The 19,138-nt window shown below is 38.1% G+C and overlaps 1 protein-coding gene and 3 pseudogenes across 5 annotated transcripts; 3 read left to right on the forward strand and 1 right to left on the reverse strand.

Moving 5' to 3' along the window:
• Positions 1 to 347: 347 nt before the first annotated feature.
• On the forward strand, positions 348 to 2,642 carry XTH4 (xyloglucan endotransglucosylase/hydrolase 4). Of its 2 annotated transcripts, none has more exons than NM_126666.4 (4): positions 348 to 713; positions 1,183 to 1,283; positions 1,368 to 1,561; positions 1,990 to 2,642. In NM_126666.4, exons 1-4 carry the CDS (start codon positions 518 to 520, stop codon positions 2,387 to 2,389), a joined length of 891 nt encoding a protein of 296 aa, NP_178708.1. In that variant the 5' UTR covers positions 348 to 517; the 3' UTR covers positions 2,390 to 2,642. The 2 variants fall into 2 exon arrangements, with proteins under 2 accessions (NP_178708.1, NP_001325140.1); NM_001335308.1 differs by having other exon boundaries at positions 412 to 840; positions 1,009 to 1,283; positions 1,990 to 2,639.
• A 612-nt stretch (positions 2,643 to 3,254) lies between these two features.
• On the forward strand, positions 3,255 to 9,344 carry AT2G06860 (annotated as a pseudogene; the record flags this gene model as incomplete). The annotated part of the gene is made up of 21 exons: positions 3,255 to 3,645; positions 3,716 to 3,883; positions 3,939 to 4,172; positions 4,198 to 4,523; positions 4,680 to 4,805; positions 4,876 to 4,941; positions 5,242 to 5,367; positions 5,430 to 5,540; positions 5,611 to 5,667; positions 5,753 to 5,818; positions 6,056 to 6,121; positions 6,166 to 6,194; positions 6,756 to 6,800; positions 6,916 to 6,960; positions 7,200 to 7,334; positions 7,430 to 7,514; positions 7,603 to 7,680; positions 7,818 to 8,028; positions 8,720 to 8,981; positions 9,047 to 9,118; positions 9,227 to 9,344.
• A 3,257-nt stretch (positions 9,345 to 12,601) lies between these two features.
• On the reverse strand, positions 12,602 to 16,086 carry AT2G06870 (annotated as a pseudogene; the record flags this gene model as incomplete). Its single annotated transcript has 1 exon — positions 12,602 to 16,086.
• Positions 16,087 to 17,006: 920 nt separating this feature from the next.
• AT2G06875 lies at positions 17,007 to 18,341 on the forward strand (annotated as a pseudogene; the record flags this gene model as incomplete). The annotated part of the gene is made up of 1 exon: positions 17,007 to 18,341.
• Between the last annotated feature and the right edge of the window lie 797 nt (positions 18,342 to 19,138).

Here is a 19,138-nt window from a genome sequence, read left to right on the forward strand (position 1 = left end):
TTTTTTGGTAAAAAGTTAAATTCATATCATTTTTAAATTTTTGACAGAAAATACAGAAATCACAGAACAAATGAAAACACGCTATTGAAAAATTAAAAACAACAATATTATTCAAAAAGCTTTTGGTTGCTACTGAATGAATTGGTTACTTGTTTAGATTGGGTAACAAAATTCTAACCAAAACTAGAATCACTAATACTCATTCTTTACCAAATAATACTTCAAATTCAAATAAGAGTTTGATTGTGAAAGCTGTATAGCTGTACGTATCATGTCCATATTACAGTTGTAAGCCATTGTTACAAAACTACTAAAAACAAAAATAAATAATAGAAAGGTCCGAGAAACTTGAATAAAAATTTAGAATTTTTAAAACATTATTATCGTAAATAAAAAGAGAACCTCCCAAGAAACAAGTCGTCCTTATATAAAGCCAACCACACCCCTTTAGCTTCTCTCACCATCATCATCATCATCATCATCATCATTTCTCTCTATCTCTTTCTAAAACACAACCATGACTGTTTCTTCATCTCCATGGGCTCTCATGGCTCTCTTTCTAATGGTTTCTTCAACAATGGTAATGGCTATTCCTCCACGCAAGGCCATTGATGTACCATTTGGTCGTAACTACGTCCCAACTTGGGCTTTTGACCACCAGAAACAGTTCAATGGCGGTTCCGAACTTCAGCTTATCCTCGACAAATACACTGGTACAATTACTATTACCAAATCTCTGCCTAATGATCACAATGCAAGTTTTGATATTCCCATTTTTTATTTGGTATATAGGCTAAAGCTTAATTTTTAAAGGTTAAATTTTCTTGAGTTTAAAACTACATTTCATTTACAGATTAAGTAATTAGCATTAATCATCTCTATTATTTTACAACTCAATATATTTAAATTTTATTTAGGCTTTGTTTTGTAAAAATATATTTAGATTTAACATGGTCCTACTAGTGATAATTATTTTTAAGGGCTAAATTTTCTTGAGTTTAAAACTACATTTCATTTCACAGATTAAGTAAATAGCATTAGTCATATCTATTATTTTACAAATCAATTTATTTAGGATTTGTTTTGTAAAAATGTATAAAACACCTTACTTTTATCTTTCATTAGGCCCCAAGATCTTAGGTACACTCACTCACTAACTATGTTACATGTGTATAAAAACAGGCACAGGATTTCAATCAAAGGGGTCATATTTGTTTGGACATTTTAGTATGCACATAAAGCTTCCAGCTGGTGACACAGCCGGAGTTGTCACAGCTTTCTATGTAAGTCTCTCTCACTAGTCACTAATAATACTTAGATCAAATTTAAATGATTAACAATATTTATTACAAATAAATTGTGTGAAGCTATCATCTACCAACAATGAGCATGACGAGATAGACTTTGAGTTCCTTGGAAACAGAACAGGACAACCAGCTATATTACAGACAAATGTATTCACAGGAGGAAAGGGAAACAGAGAACAACGAATCTATCTCTGGTTTGATCCTTCTAAGGCTTATCACACTTACTCAATCCTTTGGAACATGTACCAGATCGTGTATGAATAATTCTATCCTTCACACTTACTTACATTACACTTTTTCGTATATTATTATATAGTGAAAAGTTGTCAGAATTAACATGGTCCTACTAGTGATAATTATTGTTTTTTTTTCATATTCGGTGCAGTTTCAAATTATTAGTATTATTTTTCTTAACCTTGGGGTGGCCAAAAATCTTGATCTTATCAAAAGTAGTGGGGTCTTGTAAGATTATCTTAGACAGAGACTCTTGAGTCAAAAAGTTGTAGACTTTTTCAGCTTTTAGATTTTCTAAATGTTCAAATAAGCTAGACTACGTGGATAGGTAACATAAGTGACTCACTCATTAGTCTTTATTGTGGGGTATTCAAAATTTAACTAAACTCTAAGAGTCATGTGTTGTAAACCGGTGTGGTTTACTAAAAATTGATTTTTCTTTGATCAGATTCTTTGTTGACAACATACCAATCCGAACGTTCAAGAATGCTAAGGATCTAGGAGTACGTTTCCCATTCAACCAACCAATGAAGCTTTACTCAAGCCTTTGGAACGCGGATGATTGGGCCACGAGAGGCGGTTTAGAGAAGACCAATTGGGCCAATGCACCTTTCGTTGCATCTTACAAAGGATTCCACATAGATGGTTGCCAAGCTTCTGTGGAAGCCAAGTACTGTGCCACACAAGGCCGCATGTGGTGGGATCAGAAAGAGTTCCGTGACCTTGACGCTGAACAATGGCGTCGTCTCAAATGGGTTCGTATGAAGTGGACCATCTACAACTACTGTACCGACCGGACTAGGTTCCCGGTTATGCCAGCTGAATGTAAAAGGGACAGAGACGCATAAGTTACTACTCTTGAGGGTTTTAATGAATTTATGCTATCATTATTATTTGAATTATGCTTGTTCAAGAGATTGATATATGTATTGTTTGTTGGCCCATGATGTTTATGCTATATTTGGGCCTAAAATTACATGTTATAATTCATATATGTATTGATTAGCTATGTATTTTCATATGTTATGATCTACTTACAAGTTTTATTCTTTAACGTGGTAAAAGTGCATTTGGTATTAACTAACATAAACGTGATTATTATTAACTATTATTGAGCGGCCGCTTTTTCTCTAATTTCTATGTAAGACACATGAACAGAAGAAACTAGTCCCTTCCTCACATGCCTGCTTTGCGAGACTGTTTAAAATTTACACATTTTAAAACTATAAATTATTGAGAAATATCATTCTATATGGATAGAAAACTTGTTATTTAGGTCTTTTCAAAATCCATTGTTACCCTAACACTGTTAACATAACTTTTTACGCATGTATCCTTACGTTATTGTTTTTGTCAGTTGTAAAGTATACGCGAATTATTGCATGTTGTAGGATTCTAAGATTGTAGTGGAATATTGCGTTCGGGAGTTTTTTTTTTTTTTTTTTATGTTTTCTTCTCTCCTACTAACGAACATTCGTGTGCTTTCATTACTATATAAAGGAGAGAGATTGCGATTGAGGCAGAAGAACATAACCCTCGTCTTAAAATTTTCTTGTGTTATCAGGGTTGATTGTCAATCGATATCATTTCCTTCCGATTAGAGGGTTCTTCATTCGTTTTGGGTAATTGATTTTAGTCTCCTCTCTTTGATTTTGTTTCTTCATTTGTTTTATCTCGCTGTGTCTTATTAGGGTTTTTCACTTTGTGTAGACGATGGCTTCGATTCCACTTCCTCCCCGGTTAATAGCTCTCGGCGAAGAACCTCGTGGTGAAAGGGTTAATGTTTACCAGAAGATAAAAACCCTCTGCGGTATATTCAACGCTCTCGATGACGATGAACGGCAATACCTTTCTCGGTCTCCTTTCGCTAGACTGTTGGAGTTCCCCAACAATCCTGCTTGGTCTGCTAGTTTTGGGATTTTTATTTTGGGTAGGCAGTTGGAGGTGACTAAGCCTAACGAGATTTGGGTACTATTCGCGGGTACACCTATTCGGTTTTCTCTGAGGGAGTTCAAGATCGTCACTGGATTGCCCTGCGGTAGGTATCCGAGTTTGAAGATGAAGAAGAAAAAAGGCACTGCGGGAAAGACGATTCCTTTCTACAGTAAGTTGTTTGGCCTTGAGGAGGAGGGTTGTTTCAGATCATGGTATGAGGATCAGATGTGCTTGCTTAGCCATTGTTGATGGGTTTCTTGTCCCTACATCTCACCATCCCAAGATTATTAAGTCCCACGCCGAAATGGTTGAAGATGTGGATGCCTTTCTTGCTTATCCTTGGGGGCGTTACACGTTTGAGATGATGATTAAGTCGATAAAAGAGAGGGAAATCGAACAATTGGCAAGTACGTGTTTTGTTGTTCAGGGTTTGTTATGCTTTGTAATTGGTCGTTTTACAAGTCGCTCCAGCCATTCAAGATGGTCTTGTTATCGACAACCCTATTGATTCCGAGTCTGAAGGTGCCGAAGACGATGTTGAAGTGGCCACCCGAGAGTCTGTCCCTTTCAAGAACGACATGTTTGACGGTGCATGTTTCCCATCCCAGATCCAATTGGCATCTAAAAAGCAAAAGCGTGGGCCTAAGTCTAATGCTACTCGGAATAGGAAAGCAGCCAAAACATCTAAGAACCATGGTGGGGTTTGGTCCAAACCTCAAAGAGACAAACCTGAGGAGGTTGGGAGTTCTGAGGCTGTTTCTATGGACGCTATTTCCCGTATGCTGGATGCGAAGCTTGAAGCTCATTCGAAAAACAATCATTTCGGCGGTGACTGATTGGTTTACGAAAAACACTATAATTGAAGGTGATCACTCGAAGGATTCTGACAGTGGGGTAAATCACCCGAAAGAGACTGCTCCTGCTGGTAATGTTGGTGCATCAAATACTAGTGATTTGGGGTCTAATGCAACTAATGATGAATTTGGTTTTAATTCTCTCCGAACCTATTCACGTTCTCATTGCCCTGAAAGAACTTCTAATATTGAGGTAAGTGTGGATGAAATTTTATCTTTCTATAATTATAAGGTCTCAAGTAGTGCTGGTTACAAGGAGGCGGAGGTAATATCTCGTTCTCTAATCTGTTAAGGTTCCTGCTGGTTGATTAATTTTTTCCTTATTTCCTTCTTTTCTGTCGCGGTGTAGCCTGAAGAAGTTATTCCTATGGATGAAGATATTCGATCTTTGGGCGACGGTGTCCATGATTCCCAAGTGATATATTTCCGAAAAATACGGCTCAGCGTAGCTAACCATCATAGTATTCTTATTCCTGTAAGTTAGTTGTCAAGGACTACATGTTTTGTTTCGGGTTAACAAATAATTTCGGTAATGGATTTGTTAGGGTGATAACAATGTAGCGTCCGATGCTATTCCACCACCACAGGCTGTCTCCGAAGATAACACCGAGGTTAGCATATATTTTGATTATGGGATAACAATTATCATACTGATTCAACATTGTATCCTGATTAGTTTAGTTTAAACAAGTTGATACAACTCGTATACATGTGTCACTAATATACCTTTCTGCGTTTTTTTCGTGTTAACAAATAATTTCTGTAATTGGATTGTTAGGGTGATAACAATTTATCGATTGGTTAACGCACAGGTTAGCAGATAGTTTGATTATGGGTTAACAAATATCATAATGTGTCAAATTTTTTCTCCATTTGTCACGATTTTTTGTAATTGTTGTAATTGTCGGTAGGTCTCTAACGGCGACACCGTCAAGGACGACCTCTCCCCTAGACGGGATGTTAATGTGGAAGCGGATGTTAACGAGGTTAGATTATTAATCAAATATTGGTTTCTATTTTTTTCTCCTCCAGATCTGGTGAGTTTTGTCATCGTTGTGTTAGCGTTGTTTGTAACTTTTTGTTTTTTATTTATTTAAAGTGGCCTAATATTAGCTCTGTAACTGGAGCAGTCACTTCTCCCAAACTTTCGGGCGATAATGAGGAGGTTAGCTGTTATCCATATTATCAAAATCATTATACTTTTATCGTAGTAAGTTAGTTGTGTTACCGTTACATGTTTGGAGTATAATTTTAAGTGCCTTTCAAAATGATAATTCCAGGTCCAGTGTTCTCAGCAGACAACAACCAATGTGGATACCTTGGCAAATGAAGTAGAGGTTAGCGAGGTATTGTATCTATTTTTCCTAGCCAGATTCTCCATATTGGTAGTTTCAAATAATCTTTTTTCTTTTTTAATTTAAGCGGCCTGAGAATACACCAGCCAATCTAGCAGTTTCATCTCCTAATCATTTGGTTGATAATGAAGAGGTTAGCAGTTATTCGTTAGCGGAATAATTGTCATCTTATTGATATAACTTAGTTGTTAACTGTTTCTTGTTCTAGTTTCAGTGCTCCTAGCAGGCAGCACACGATGTGGACCCCTTGGATAATGAATGCAAAGAAAGCTAGGGATTAGATCCCTTTATATTATCCTAGTCAGGTTGACTAGTTTTCAAATTTTTTTTTGTATATTTGACCTCATTCTATTGAATTTTTGTTATGTAGGGTGTCCCTATGGTTGGCGTCGATTATGTTAGCAACGAGACGTCTGCGGAGTTACCAGATATAGTGGTTAGCAGCTAAATTACCATCAATATTTGATATCTTGTCTTTAGAACTTGTTTCCAAATCAACTTCTCTTTCTGTAAGGATAAATGTTTGGCGTGATAACTTATTAGGTCCTAAATTACCATCGGGTTTTTTAGTTTGTTTTCAACCTTTTTTTTTTGTTCTTTAAAATATTAGTCCTAATATCTTTTGAAGACTAAAATAAAATATTGATTATTGATCTCTTCACACTAACCGGCCTAAATTAAGTAATAAGTTTATCGTACTAACTGATTGGCCTAAAAAAAAAACTTTATCGCACTAACTATACTATTAAAGTCAATCAATTATTACATTGTTTTGATATGACTACCCTTTGTCTCCAATACAATCTTTGTCGTTGTCTTTTGGAGTGAAGTTTAATTAGTGGTTATTAAGAATGTCCATAATAGTTTTCAAGCGGACCATCTTTTATCTCGGATGTGTTCATCTTGTCTTATACAAAACTCTAATTAGGTCCCTATCCATGATGGTGTGTCGGGCGATCTGCCAGTAACCACTGTCCCGGTTAGTTTGATAACATTATTAGTATCAGATATAACTAATTCATCATTCGTTGCCAATTCGATAACTTTTGCTCTTGTTTTGGTTTTAATAGGCTTTTGGCAGGGGTGCCCCTTCTGCTGTTTCATCTCCCCGCCAGGTTTTTTTTTTTTTTTTTTCTTGTCTGCTAATCATATTGTTACTGAGTTAAATTTCTCTCATGTAAATTTTCAATTTGTAATCGTTCGTCCATGCGCCGTGGTTGGTTTGCGCAGGATTCAGATGAGGTATTTCGTAGTGGTTGCGCTGTTAATTCTTTGGTGATCGATTAGTTTTTTTTATTAATGTTTTCCATTTCAGGATTTCACAACTCCACCCCCTTCTAAAAAAGCGATGGCCCCCCTCCAGGCATTTAAATTTTTTTTTTTTACTTTAGCTCATGGAGCTCTGTTTTTATATTTTACATTTTAACTACTTGGCAAACAGAATTATGGAAATGTTGATAATGTCGAGGGTATGCGTGGAAGAAGAAGTAAAAGGCTCCGTACTCTCTCTCTAGCAAGTTAGATGGTCGGTTCCAGTACGACAAGAAAACGAAATTGTTAGTTGGGCATCCATCCCCTGTTATTAATCAGGTCAACGTCGACCCTGAGGAGCGATTCCAAAACTCACTGAAGAAACTCAAGGCGATAAGGTTGTTTTATCCTGTTTTCTAATTGTTTAGTCAATACATATTTTGTTATTTTTAATTATTTCCAGGGGTAATCTTTCAGCTTGTTTTCTCTATAGTTCTATTAGCATTTGTGGTGGGATTGCTCTATCTAATAAAGACATTTTGGACTTAATTGACCGCAAGAAAAATCTGACTTCCAAGGTATTATGTCTGCGATATATATGCGCATTTAATTTTAAATTGTTTTTCTCATTTACTTAATTTTTTCGTGTTTTACTCGTGCCCACAGGTAATGGATGCTCTCATAAGATTTAGTCGTCATCTGTTGCGTACTGATGATGTGGACGGCGAAAAACTTCGTCTCGAAGTTCTTGATTCGAAATTTGTTTCATTGCTCTGCCGGCATTTCACGAAGTTTTCCTGATGTAACTCAAAAACAGAGTTCCAGTTCCCTTTACCTCTAATTGATATTCTCTCCGCGTTGGCGAATCTGACCGTGTGCAGTTATTCACGGAGGCTCATTACATATATCAGCCTTTTAACTTCGACAAAAAACACTGGGTTGCTTTAGCTGTTGCTCTAAAATGCCGGAAAATCATTGTTTTGGATTCGAATATCCAACGCCGCAAGGATTCTGCCATTCATGATGAGCTTATGCCTCTCGCAGTAATGCTGCCATATGTAACGACCGCGTCCCGCGTTCATAAAGAGGCCGGTTAGTTTTAGGAGAAAACTAGATCATGGTCGAGGAACGGACCAAAATACTAAGTAGTAAGAACGAGAAAGTTCAAGCTAAACCAGCTAGGTGAGCTGGACAAGCTAGATGAACTAGCTAGCTAAGCTATGTGAGCTAAACCAGCTGGAAGACTAGCTAGCTCAGCTAGGTGAGCTGACCGACAGCTCGACTGAGCTCGGTGAGCTGATCGAGTACTGACCCAGTTGGGTGGTTCGGTCAGCTGACACTCGAGCTGGTGGACTATGGTAGCTCACGGGTGAAGAGGTGTCTCGGCCAGAAGGTATAAGGTCGAGCGGGTACCAACGAACGGTTGTATCGCCCAAAGGATGCAAGGAACGGATGTGACCTTTCAGAAGGATGCAAGGAACGGATGTGACCTTTCAGAAGCAAGGACCGGATGTGATGCTTCAGGAAGCATCCATTCGCCCCCTATATAAGGGAGGACGCCCAAGGCCTTTGGGATCATCTCACAACAACATCCATACACCACAAATCATTCTTAAAAGAGTCCCAACACATCCCGAAGTTGTTGGTCGGAAAGGGGATGCGGCTCGAAGAGTATAACTCGACCGAACTGATGCGCATGCTACCTCCCAATCCAACGGTTCGATGGAGTGTAGAGGATGGAGAGGGTAGACCGTTCGTCTTAGAGACTAATCGGATCTGGTAGACCGATTGTCAGATCGGATCGGCCAGACCGATCGTCGGACGGATCGGATCGGCCAGACGGATTGGACCGGACAAACCGATCATCGGACGGATCGGGTGGGACAAGCCGATCGTCAGACGGAACGGGTTAGACAGACTGATCGTCGGGTGGGATGGATCGGGAAAAGTGTTCGAGGAAGCACAAGGATAAGTGCATCCGAACACACCCAAGGGTCGCCCATGGATGCAATCTTACCGGTAAAGGGAGAAAGCACCAAGAATGGGTAAGGAACGTGATTCACCATATAGGATCAATATCGCGGCCGCCTTCATGTATCTATCTCCTCAGCCATGGTGAAACCGATCGGAGATCGGTAAGACCAAAGGGTGACTCGACGGATAACCAACAGGAAAGTCCACGGTGGGAACCGATGGACAAAACGGATGTTGGACCCGCGAGCGAACCTAAGGCCGACGGAAGAAGGATTTCATGGGCTAGCCTACGATGCTCCGGTGGATGAATCCACAGACCCTTAGGTGTGAAAAGAATATCGTTCGGATCGTATGGATGGATTGATAAGCTGAGAGCTTTACCGACCACCATGGACCGGATGGCTAAATGGTTAGTAAACCATGGGCGGTCATAGCATTAAACGACCGGATCGGAAACATGGATGGTTCGATAAGGCGAGGGCTCAATCGTCCACCATGGAACCAAAGGGGCGTACGTTTGGAAGACGGATGGACCAATGAACCAAGAGCTTGATTCGGCCATCGTGAACCAAGCGAATCGTACGATCCCCAATCTCTATCGTAGTACTTAGACCAGTGGGGTTGGTTGGTTGTAGGGCTAAGTAACGATAGGGATTGGTTCATCAATTCACGACTGGATACGAGTCGTTGAACGAATGGAATAAGGCGACAAACGGGCTAAGGAATCAAATCCGCATATTGGCCAAGGTATGTAACGATCTAGTTTATTAGTTAAGATAGACGTTTGGTAAATGGCCGTGAAAATAGGATAAAGGAATATGCGATTGTTTGGCTTAGAATGGTTAGCGAACTTATGCATGTCTTGACCGAGTAAAGGATCGATCTAAGTCTAAGGGACAAGGACGATGAAACCGGTACAAGAGTTGGTTAGAACTAAACCAAGGTTAGAAAGACTTCCGCTGTGTAATAAGAAAGTGATTATAGAATTTAGCCTCGTAAAGGCAATTCTATGTTGAATCGCGAAAAATTAAGAGGTTCGGCCAGGAAGAGGCGCGAACTTGAGTCCAACGTCGCCGGACGCCGAGACGTCTGGGACGGGGTCTCACACCATATCTTTTCAAACAAGCAGCCTTCAATCCTCTTATGAGTCAATTTCTTCCGGATCCATTTACTATAGAGCGCCCTTCTGTCATTCCACAGGTAACTTCGCCTCTTGACACATGCATATTCTCTATATTTCTCATACACACGCATGCTACCAGGGGTGTACCTGAATGTGTGGATTTTGATGTTGGCGGCCTACAAAGTGAAGTGAAGAAGCTAGTGTCAGCTTTAATCCTAGCTGACGGTTACTAGATAACCGCTGTGTTAACGAATATTTTTTACATGTGTGTTTATGTTCTCGCCTCGAATCATGCATCTTAAACTCTTTGTTGGGACTAACTATGATAATCTCCGAACGCTTTCGCTACATTTGTCTTGTAATCATAGTTTCTGAAATGTTTGTATGGTTATCAATTGTTTATCTTGCTAACAACTGTACGTGGATACAGTTTAGCTGGCTATTAGCAAGATTATCACGATTTATTTCATTACCGGTTGCTGAGTATGATTTTTTAAATATTTTATTGGGAGTGTACGGAAAGAGGGAGTTGTCACGAGTTTTATCTGGTAACGATCGTAGCAGATAAAAGAATATCCTAAAACTAACGGCAGCTGGGCCATGCTTAGTCTATTAATTTAGCTGTCAACGTATCAATCTTATCAAATTAACAATATTAGCATATATATCGTTTGTAATGGATGGTTGCTGACAAGCCATTCTGCTTTCACGACTAAGCTGGATAACTATTAATTTAGCTGTCAACCTAACAATCTTATCAAATTAACAATATTAGCATATATATCGTTTGTAATGGATCGTCGCTGAGACGCCATTCTGCTCTATTTTATTAGGCGTGTACGAAAGATGGAGTTGGCATGAGTTTTATCTGGTAACGATTGTAGCGGATAAAATAATATCCTAAAATTAACGGCAGCTGGGCCATTCTTAGTCTAACTATTAGTTTAGCTGTCAACGTAACAATCTTATCAAATTAACAATATTAGCATATATATCGTTTGTAATGGATGGTCGCTGACAAGCCATTCTGCTTTCACGACTAAACTGGATAACTATTAATTTAGCTGTCAACCTAAGAATCTTAGCAAATTAACAATATTAGCATATATATCATTTGTAATGGATCGTCGCTGAGACGCCAATTTGCTCTATTTTATTAGGCGTGTACGGAAAGATGGAGTTGGCATGAGTTTATCTGGTAACGATCGTAGCGGGTAAAAGAATATCCTAAAACTAACGGCAGCTGGGCCATGCTTAGGCTAACTATTAATTTAGCTGTCAACGTAACAATCTTATCAAATTAACAATATTAGCATATATATCGTTTGTAATGGATCGTCGCTGACAAGCCATTCTGCTTTCACGACTAATATGGATAACTGTTCAGCTTGTTAGGTATATCCTAACTATTTATTTAGTTGGCATCATAAACATCATATTGAGGTAACAATATTAGCATCTTGATCGCTTATACTGTTTATCTTGTTAGAAAATATAGAGATTAACCAGGTTAACAGGATCTATCAAATTATCTGTTTATGTTCCTATTTTATAAAATTTATCTTTTTGCAATTCGTACGTTCCTAACAATATTAGCGGATAACTAGTCTATTATGTTTATCATATATTCGGGTGTTCTGAATTGTATTTAAATATTAGATTTTCGTGTAAACACCAATAGCAGATAACTATGCTATTATTGTTTTATCTTACTATGTATTTGAAGATTAGGTTATCCTTATGTTTAACCCCAATGTCAATTTCTTTTCCTAATAACTTAGTGTTTAACCGCATATCATAACTATTTAGCATTGAGTCATCGAATATCTAGGAATTAGGGGCTACTACTTTGTTTATCAGAATATCTGTTTGGATCGATAAAATATGATATTATAATTTAACATTTCTACTTGAAAAGTGGATGGGTTCGATAATATTACATTTAGCGATCAGTAGCCATACGTATACACATTTAAAATTTCTGATCGCTTAAGGTTCCTTATTTATACACATCTCCAGGGCATTTCTTGTTAATCATGGCAGCATCCATCACTTTCCGCGCCAAAAAACGTCCTTGAACCATATTTTCTACGGTCCCTGCACTCAAAACAGATAATATAAATATTTCATAATATAGTCATTAACAGATAATATTTGACATACCGATATTGGTCCATTGCAGGTTGGCCTGTTATGTCCCAATGACTTGCATCGTGAGCATCTTTTTCTTGATGCTCGCTACAAATGGAAGCGAAGGTTACATCCTAATAATATTACCATATAAATATTTTATTAGCTTTGATGTCAAATATTTTACCTTGAATTCTCCTTTTGAGAATAATCTCCGTTTCCTTGGTCGCCCAGGCGGTCGGCGCACATACGGTGGAGCTAATTTTCCACCACCTACATCATTTGGTGAAGGAGTCAGCGTTTCTGTGTCGGGTACCAGCATTATGAGTGCTTGGTATGAAAATCTAAGCTGGGGTGTCGTGTGATGGACTCTAACCATCGTGTTCATGCGGAGCCCTTCTTCTATAGCCGCCGATATGGCATGTGAGCAGGGGATAGTTAGGAGCTGGAACTCCCTGTACACGTTCTCTCCCATAGGTTAACTGCAAATGCTGAGCCTCTCTTTTCTATAACCTCATATAGCCCATCCCCAATCTTTAGCACAACACATCCAGCTCCTTTCTCGTAATTCTCGATCACCATATCGTGCACCTTAGGCGGTAAGATATTATCCTCAGTTCTGGCAGCTTGCCTCCTAAGCGCAAACCATGTTACGAGTGTAGTGCGAATTGACTCTAATATAGAATTACCGGGTAATCTCGAGCGTTAACACATTGTTTAGCGACTCCGCAATATTACTTGTCATGACGTTATACCTATTCCCAACAAATAGGGACCTTGTCCAATGCTCGAACCCGATACCTTCCAAGTAGTCTGCGCACGGTCCATGCTTAGCTCGAACTTCAGCAAATATCCTATTGAAGTCAGTTAGTCGATAAGCTCTAGCTGCACTGGATACCAAAGTACCTAGCTGTTCATATTTAAAGGACGCCTCAATGTTCCTTTTCAGATGTACGACGCAAGCAGCATGAGATGACATGGGGTAAACCTGCATAATATTTAGGCAGGATGTGATTTTTTAGAAAACATGGTATATTAGTGACTAACTTAATTAGTATGAGATACATTATGTGTTACCATGTTACCTTACGGATGCTGGCGTAAACTGAGTTGTGTCTATCAGACACAAACACCAACTCCGGATCATCTGGTATCGCTTCTGTCAACTTAGTCATGAACCATGTCCACGCCTCATCGTTTTCGCTGTTTACTATCCGAAATGCAATGGGGAAGACCTGGAAATTTGCGTCTTGTGCACTAGCTGCAACTAAGTATCCGCCATATCGTCCTCGTAAGTGAGTCCCATCAATTACAATGACTTTCCTCATGTAAGCATACCCTTGAACACATGCATCATGTCTCTAAAAGACGCTTGAAGTAAGGTTGGATTAGGGCGTAACTTCCCATGGCAGACCCTAAAGCATTGTCCATGGCAATTTCCCGTGCCCGCCATGATTTCCAATAGGAAACGTTGAGGCTTAACTCTTGGCGTAGCATTCTTCTCAGCTCATTGGCGCGAGGCCCCCGGCCTACTCCAATATACTTAGTACGCATCAACTTGCCAATAACTGTCGTCGACGCATGCTTGTGGAAGTCTCCTCTTGCATCCACGCTACATGTATGAGTTTGGGTGGTGCTCCTGACCTCGAACCGGTCGCTATCTGGCAGCTTAGTAGCATAAACCCACCATGGACATGTGTTGCTGACGCAGACAGCCGCCACGACGTTCGGTCCTGATTTCGTGTAGATGAAATGGAACTTCCGGTGAATTGCTTGGATTCCTAGTTTCGTTGCGCAGTCCTCTTTGCTTTTAAAAATCCGACCAATGTAGATATCATCTCCCTCATAATCAGCATCTTTTAGGGGACGATAAGAGCATCTGCGAGGAAGAGAAAACATAGCTGTTAATACTTTTAGCGAAGATGTTTAGTTATCGAGTTAAACAATTACCTATCGAACATAATTAGCTATATATAATACAGGGCTAAATAGTTTTTTTTATATCAAAATTGCTATATAGGTATGCTTTACCTTCTTCCCCTGGGTCGTCAAAATATGGTGGGGCATCTCTATCGTACAACACCGTCGGAACCGGTGTATCTTTCACCATCAACTCATTCCTCATTACCTCCGATACTCTTGTATTGGCTGAACCCGTACCTATCTCCTTAGTGGTTATTCCTTCGCCTATCATGATACCTTTTCCTTTCTCCGTTATTCCGACGGGTTGTGGGGCCATAATGAGTGGGCCATCAGGTTCAGAATAAAAGTGTGACAGTGTTTCGCCACCTACAGTCAAAAGTCAGAAACCGTAAACGAATGGTAATAGTATTATGTTAGTGTTGACGATAACATATTAAATATCAGATAACCAACCTATGCGTGATTAGCTGTTGTTGTTGGATGAGTCAGTGACGTCCATTAGGTCATCGCTAGAGAAAGATACGCTTGTGGAAAGCGAGGTTGGCGTTCCAAAGGTTGAATTGCTTGATGACAGTGCCACCACTTGGGTGCAAACTTCTTGTGTTTATGCTCTTGCTAGAGTGAGTTGCAAGTCCTAACGTGGATTGCCCTTGGAAATGTCCGCCACTTCCGTGCCCGCCACTTCCGAAGTTAAGAGCTCTAGCAGTTTTACCAGTGTCGCCCACGTTTGTTGCGTCAATTTGAGTTGCTCCTAGGGTCATTTGTGTTGCACACATCTCTCGCCATATTTCTTCCTGTTGTTGAGTTCGCCACATCTCAAACAAACGATCTCGTTCTCTCTCATCATCATCAGTAACTTTCTCTTTTCCTTTAGAGATTGGAATGGAGTCTGGTTGTGTGTCTATTAGTGGCACACCGCTTGTCCCAGCTGTAATCTCGACGTTGTCTCTTATGATAAACCCCCCATAAGCGTTTCGTTGGTCATTGCCCTTCTGTACGCCCATGCTGTTGTCCTTTCCCATGGCTGCCAGTCCCATGGCTGCCAGTCCATCACCGTCACCTAGATAAGATATATGATACCAAATAAATAAGTTATCGGACTAAGTATATGATCTGTAAATCAACCCTGATATAAGCAAAGTTATCCAATTTATATATTAACAGATAAATTTACTACAATATAGCAAACAACATAGGTTTTGGTTTTCACCTGATATGTTCCGTAGCAACATTCTTGTTAACGCGGTACCCCAAACAGCTTTGTTTCCGCGCTATTCCAGTACTTATCCAAAATTTCTTCCGAAGTAAGACCGCCTATATCCAGGTTACTCCGATAACTATTAACGTTTCGACCATTCCCTTCTCGTAGTATCTTCACCCGTAGATGCACTTCATCTAGATCTGCCCGTATTGCCATAAACAGTGTCATATCCTCATCGTCCAATATATCGATCGGGTTAGCGCGTCTCCAGTCAGGATCCATCATCCACTGTGGCCATTGATATGTTAACTCGATATCGTCTTCGGCACCCAGCGCTAACTTTTCCTTTTCGCCATAACAACTTTCGCAAACCCATCCTGCTCTCGCAATCGGACTCCTAACGCAAATCCATCGGCATGCAAAACGTGTTCGAAATAGCCGTTCTCATCTTTTTTCCATTCCCCAGGTACTAGTCTGACCACGAACTCCATTTACACCTGCTTGGCCAATATCCGCAGTAACAAACTTGTTAGTATCCGTTTGTTTCAATTTATATGAAACCCTAAAGTAAAAATCACTCTTACGGAACTTAACAATAATATACGTATGACTCAGAGATTTTACTTTTACCTTTCAGTCTCGAATTCTCTGGGTGTTTAGCTCCTTTCGCATTAATTTTGTCGGAGACTAAGGTCTTTAGTCTGATAGTTTTTTTTTTGATGCAAGGAAGAGAGTATACTGCTAATAAATACACCAACGTGTATAAGTGATATCTCGCAACCCCATAAATATCCGACATGATGATGAATATATTTTTTGTTTCCAAGGTTAGCTGAGAAAATCTTCGGTTATATCTTGGGCATTAAATGTAGCCGCGTTTACTCTCTAAAGTGTTATCAGAGGCTACGCTATTTTGATTTGGTAGGGGTAATTTCGGCAGAATCGTTTGTCGCAGAGGAGTGAGATTTTATTTCTGAGTTTTTATGCATAGTTCCTTAATTTACCAATCTTCTAAGCATAGGAATTAATATAACCCTAAATTATTATTCTGTTTGATTGTATACAGCACTATAACTGTTTTAGCATAAATAAAAATCGGTAAGCAACATAAGAATAATTAAAAATAATATTCTCTGTTTTAATGAAGTTTGATATTTTGAGTTTTATTTTTTTTCACAAATATTAATATTTTAGATCAATATTATTCTTATTTTTATTATTCAATTAACAAAAAATTAATAGAAAACTAAAAAAAAAAATCTTAATTTTGTAAGAAAAATCCAAAACATCATTCTTAGGAACATAAATTGTATAAAATACACATAAGAAAAAGAATACAAAAATTGAAATAATAATTTAATAACGTTTTGATATTTTTATTATTAGTAAATACTAAAACTGTAAAATCTATATAGTCTTTTGTGTTTTGGTATTTTGCTCGTTTGAAGTGTTATTGTTTGCTTCTAATTATTTTGGGTTTGGAAAAAATCTAAGAAAAATGCTATCTATTTGTCCCGTTTAATATATGTAGTTTTAAAATTGAGAAAAATAATATTGATTAATTGAGTTTTTTTTTTTTTTGTTGTTGTAAATTTGTGCCTCTACGTGAACAAAGATAACAAAATTATTAATTGCAGTTAAACTTATCCTATAATGTGTACATATTATATATATATAATACCTTTCTAAATCTAGATGAAGTTAAGTTCACTTCTCCATGGGCACAAGGCAATCGGCTTAAAGTGGATGTACAAAGCAAAAGAAAATTCTAAAAAAGAAGTGAAGCAAAACAAAACATGATTGTTGGCAAAAAGTTTATAGCCAAAGAGTTGAAATCGATTATGACGAGGTATTTGCTAACGCTGTTCTTCTTGAAACGATTAGACTAATATTTCATAAGCGTATCAAAACAAGTGGTAGATACATCAGATGATGTCAAGTCGCCTTTATTAAATGGAGACCTTGAAGAAGAAGTTTACATTGAACAACCACAAGGCAACATATTCAAAGGAGATGAAGACAAAGTCTTGAGGCCAACGAAGGCGCTTTATCAAATAAGTTTCAAGAGCTTGAAATACTCAAATTGAGAAGTACTTCAAGGAAAATACTACATAAAGTGTTCATATGAGCATGCATTCTATACCAAATTCCAAAATATGATAAATTTATCGCATGCTTATATGTAGATGACTTGATATCACTATTAATAACTAAAGCATGTTCGAAGAATTCAAGAAAGAGATGAGTATGAGATACGGATATTGGATTGATGTCTTACTAGTTTGGAATTGAAGTAAAAAAAAGAAGATAATGGAATCTCCATCTCAAGAAGGCTATGCTAAGGAGGTACTTAAAAAGTTTAAAATGGATGACTCAAATCCGGTGAGCACACCAATAGAATGCGGAATAAAATTATCCAAGAACGAAGAAGGATAATGCGTGGATCCAACAACCTTTAAAAGCTTGGTTGGAAGCTTGAGATACTTAACATGTACGAGGCCCAATATTTTATATGCGGACGGATTTTTTAAACGTTACATGGAGCCAACATGAGCTCATTTCAAGGCGGCAAAGAGGATTCTTTACTATATCAAAAGTACCATAAACCTTTGCTTGCACTATTGTACTTCTAATGATTACAAGCTTGTTGGATATAGCGGTAGCGATTGGATTGGAGGCGTCGATCACCATAAAAGTACAAGTGGCTTCCTGTTCTACATTGGAGATCGGCTTTCACATGATGTCGAAGAAGTAACCAAATTTTGTTACTCTATCCACTTCATGTGTGTGCCATGTTAAGTTTGCCACAAGATGAACCAACAAAAATCTATGTGGAGAAGAAGTGACCAATAACTTTGGCAAAGAACCCCACCTTCCATGATCAAAGTAAGCACATTGACACATGTTATTATTACATTAGAGAGTGTGTTAACAAGAAAGATGTGCAAGAAATTGGAGTATGTGAAGAGACATGATCAAGTAGCCCATATTTTCACTAAGCCTCTTGAACGAGAAGACTATCAAGATGAGGAGTTTGGTTGTTGTAATAAAATAAAATTTAAGAGGACATGTTGAAAGTTAAACTTGATTTTGAATGATTTTTAATTAATTGGATCAATTATCCAATAATTTGATGGACCAAATCTAAATTCTAAAGTTTTCTCTACAAATATCAATATTTCCACTTCCTTAACAAAATGTAGAGATTTTCTAGAATCATCTTCCACCTCCTTAAACATAGAAAATCTAGATAATTTTATAAGAATAATCTAGATAACTTTCTAGGATTAAAATATTTGAGATATTTGGTAGTTTGAAAGCTATAAATACCTCACTCCTCTTTTATTTGTGTAGTTGTTTTGAAGTTTTCTTCAAGTTAAAATCAAAGCAATAAAAGTTATGTTTCCTAAAACTTTCTCTCTTAATACTTAAACACTTTCTCCATTACTTCTAAAAAATTTCACTTTAACATTTTTTAATATATAGACTAGCAAACTTTGATTTTCTAGCTTTCTTTCACCATTCATGTCACCTCCTCAAAGTTAAAGGTATTAGTCACTCAGGCTACAAGATATCCTCTTTGGAAGGAACAAAACTTGATAGAACAGTTCATGACTTTTTTTTAGCTCATAGATTGTGGAATATACTCCTAGATATGATCCTATCAAGAATACAAAACTTCTATGTATATTAACCTTCTTCGATGAAATAAACATACTTTATATTATATGCAATTCTGTTTCATGGTATTAGAGCATACGATTCTGACCTAATTTGTTTTCTTCTTCTTCATAACTGTCATTACATACCTCGTGACCACTGCTATTATATACTCTACAAACAATTAAAAC

The sequence above is a fragment of the Arabidopsis thaliana genome, chromosome 2, assembly GCF_000001735.4.
Source record: "Arabidopsis thaliana chromosome 2, partial sequence".
Taxonomy (NCBI): Eukaryota; Viridiplantae; Streptophyta; class Magnoliopsida; order Brassicales; family Brassicaceae; genus Arabidopsis; species Arabidopsis thaliana.

Coding starts and splice junctions, on each gene's coding strand:
- XTH4 (NM_126666.4), top strand. CDS start 518: ATGACTGTTTCTTCATCTCCATGGGCTCTCATGGCTCTCTTTCTAATG. Junction 1,284..1,367: donor GAGTTGTCACAGCTTTCTAT/GTAAGTCTCTCT, acceptor AATTGTGTGAAG/CTATCATCTACCAACAATGA. Junction 1,562..1,989: donor TGGAACATGTACCAGATCGT/GTATGAATAATT, acceptor TTCTTTGATCAG/ATTCTTTGTTGACAACATAC.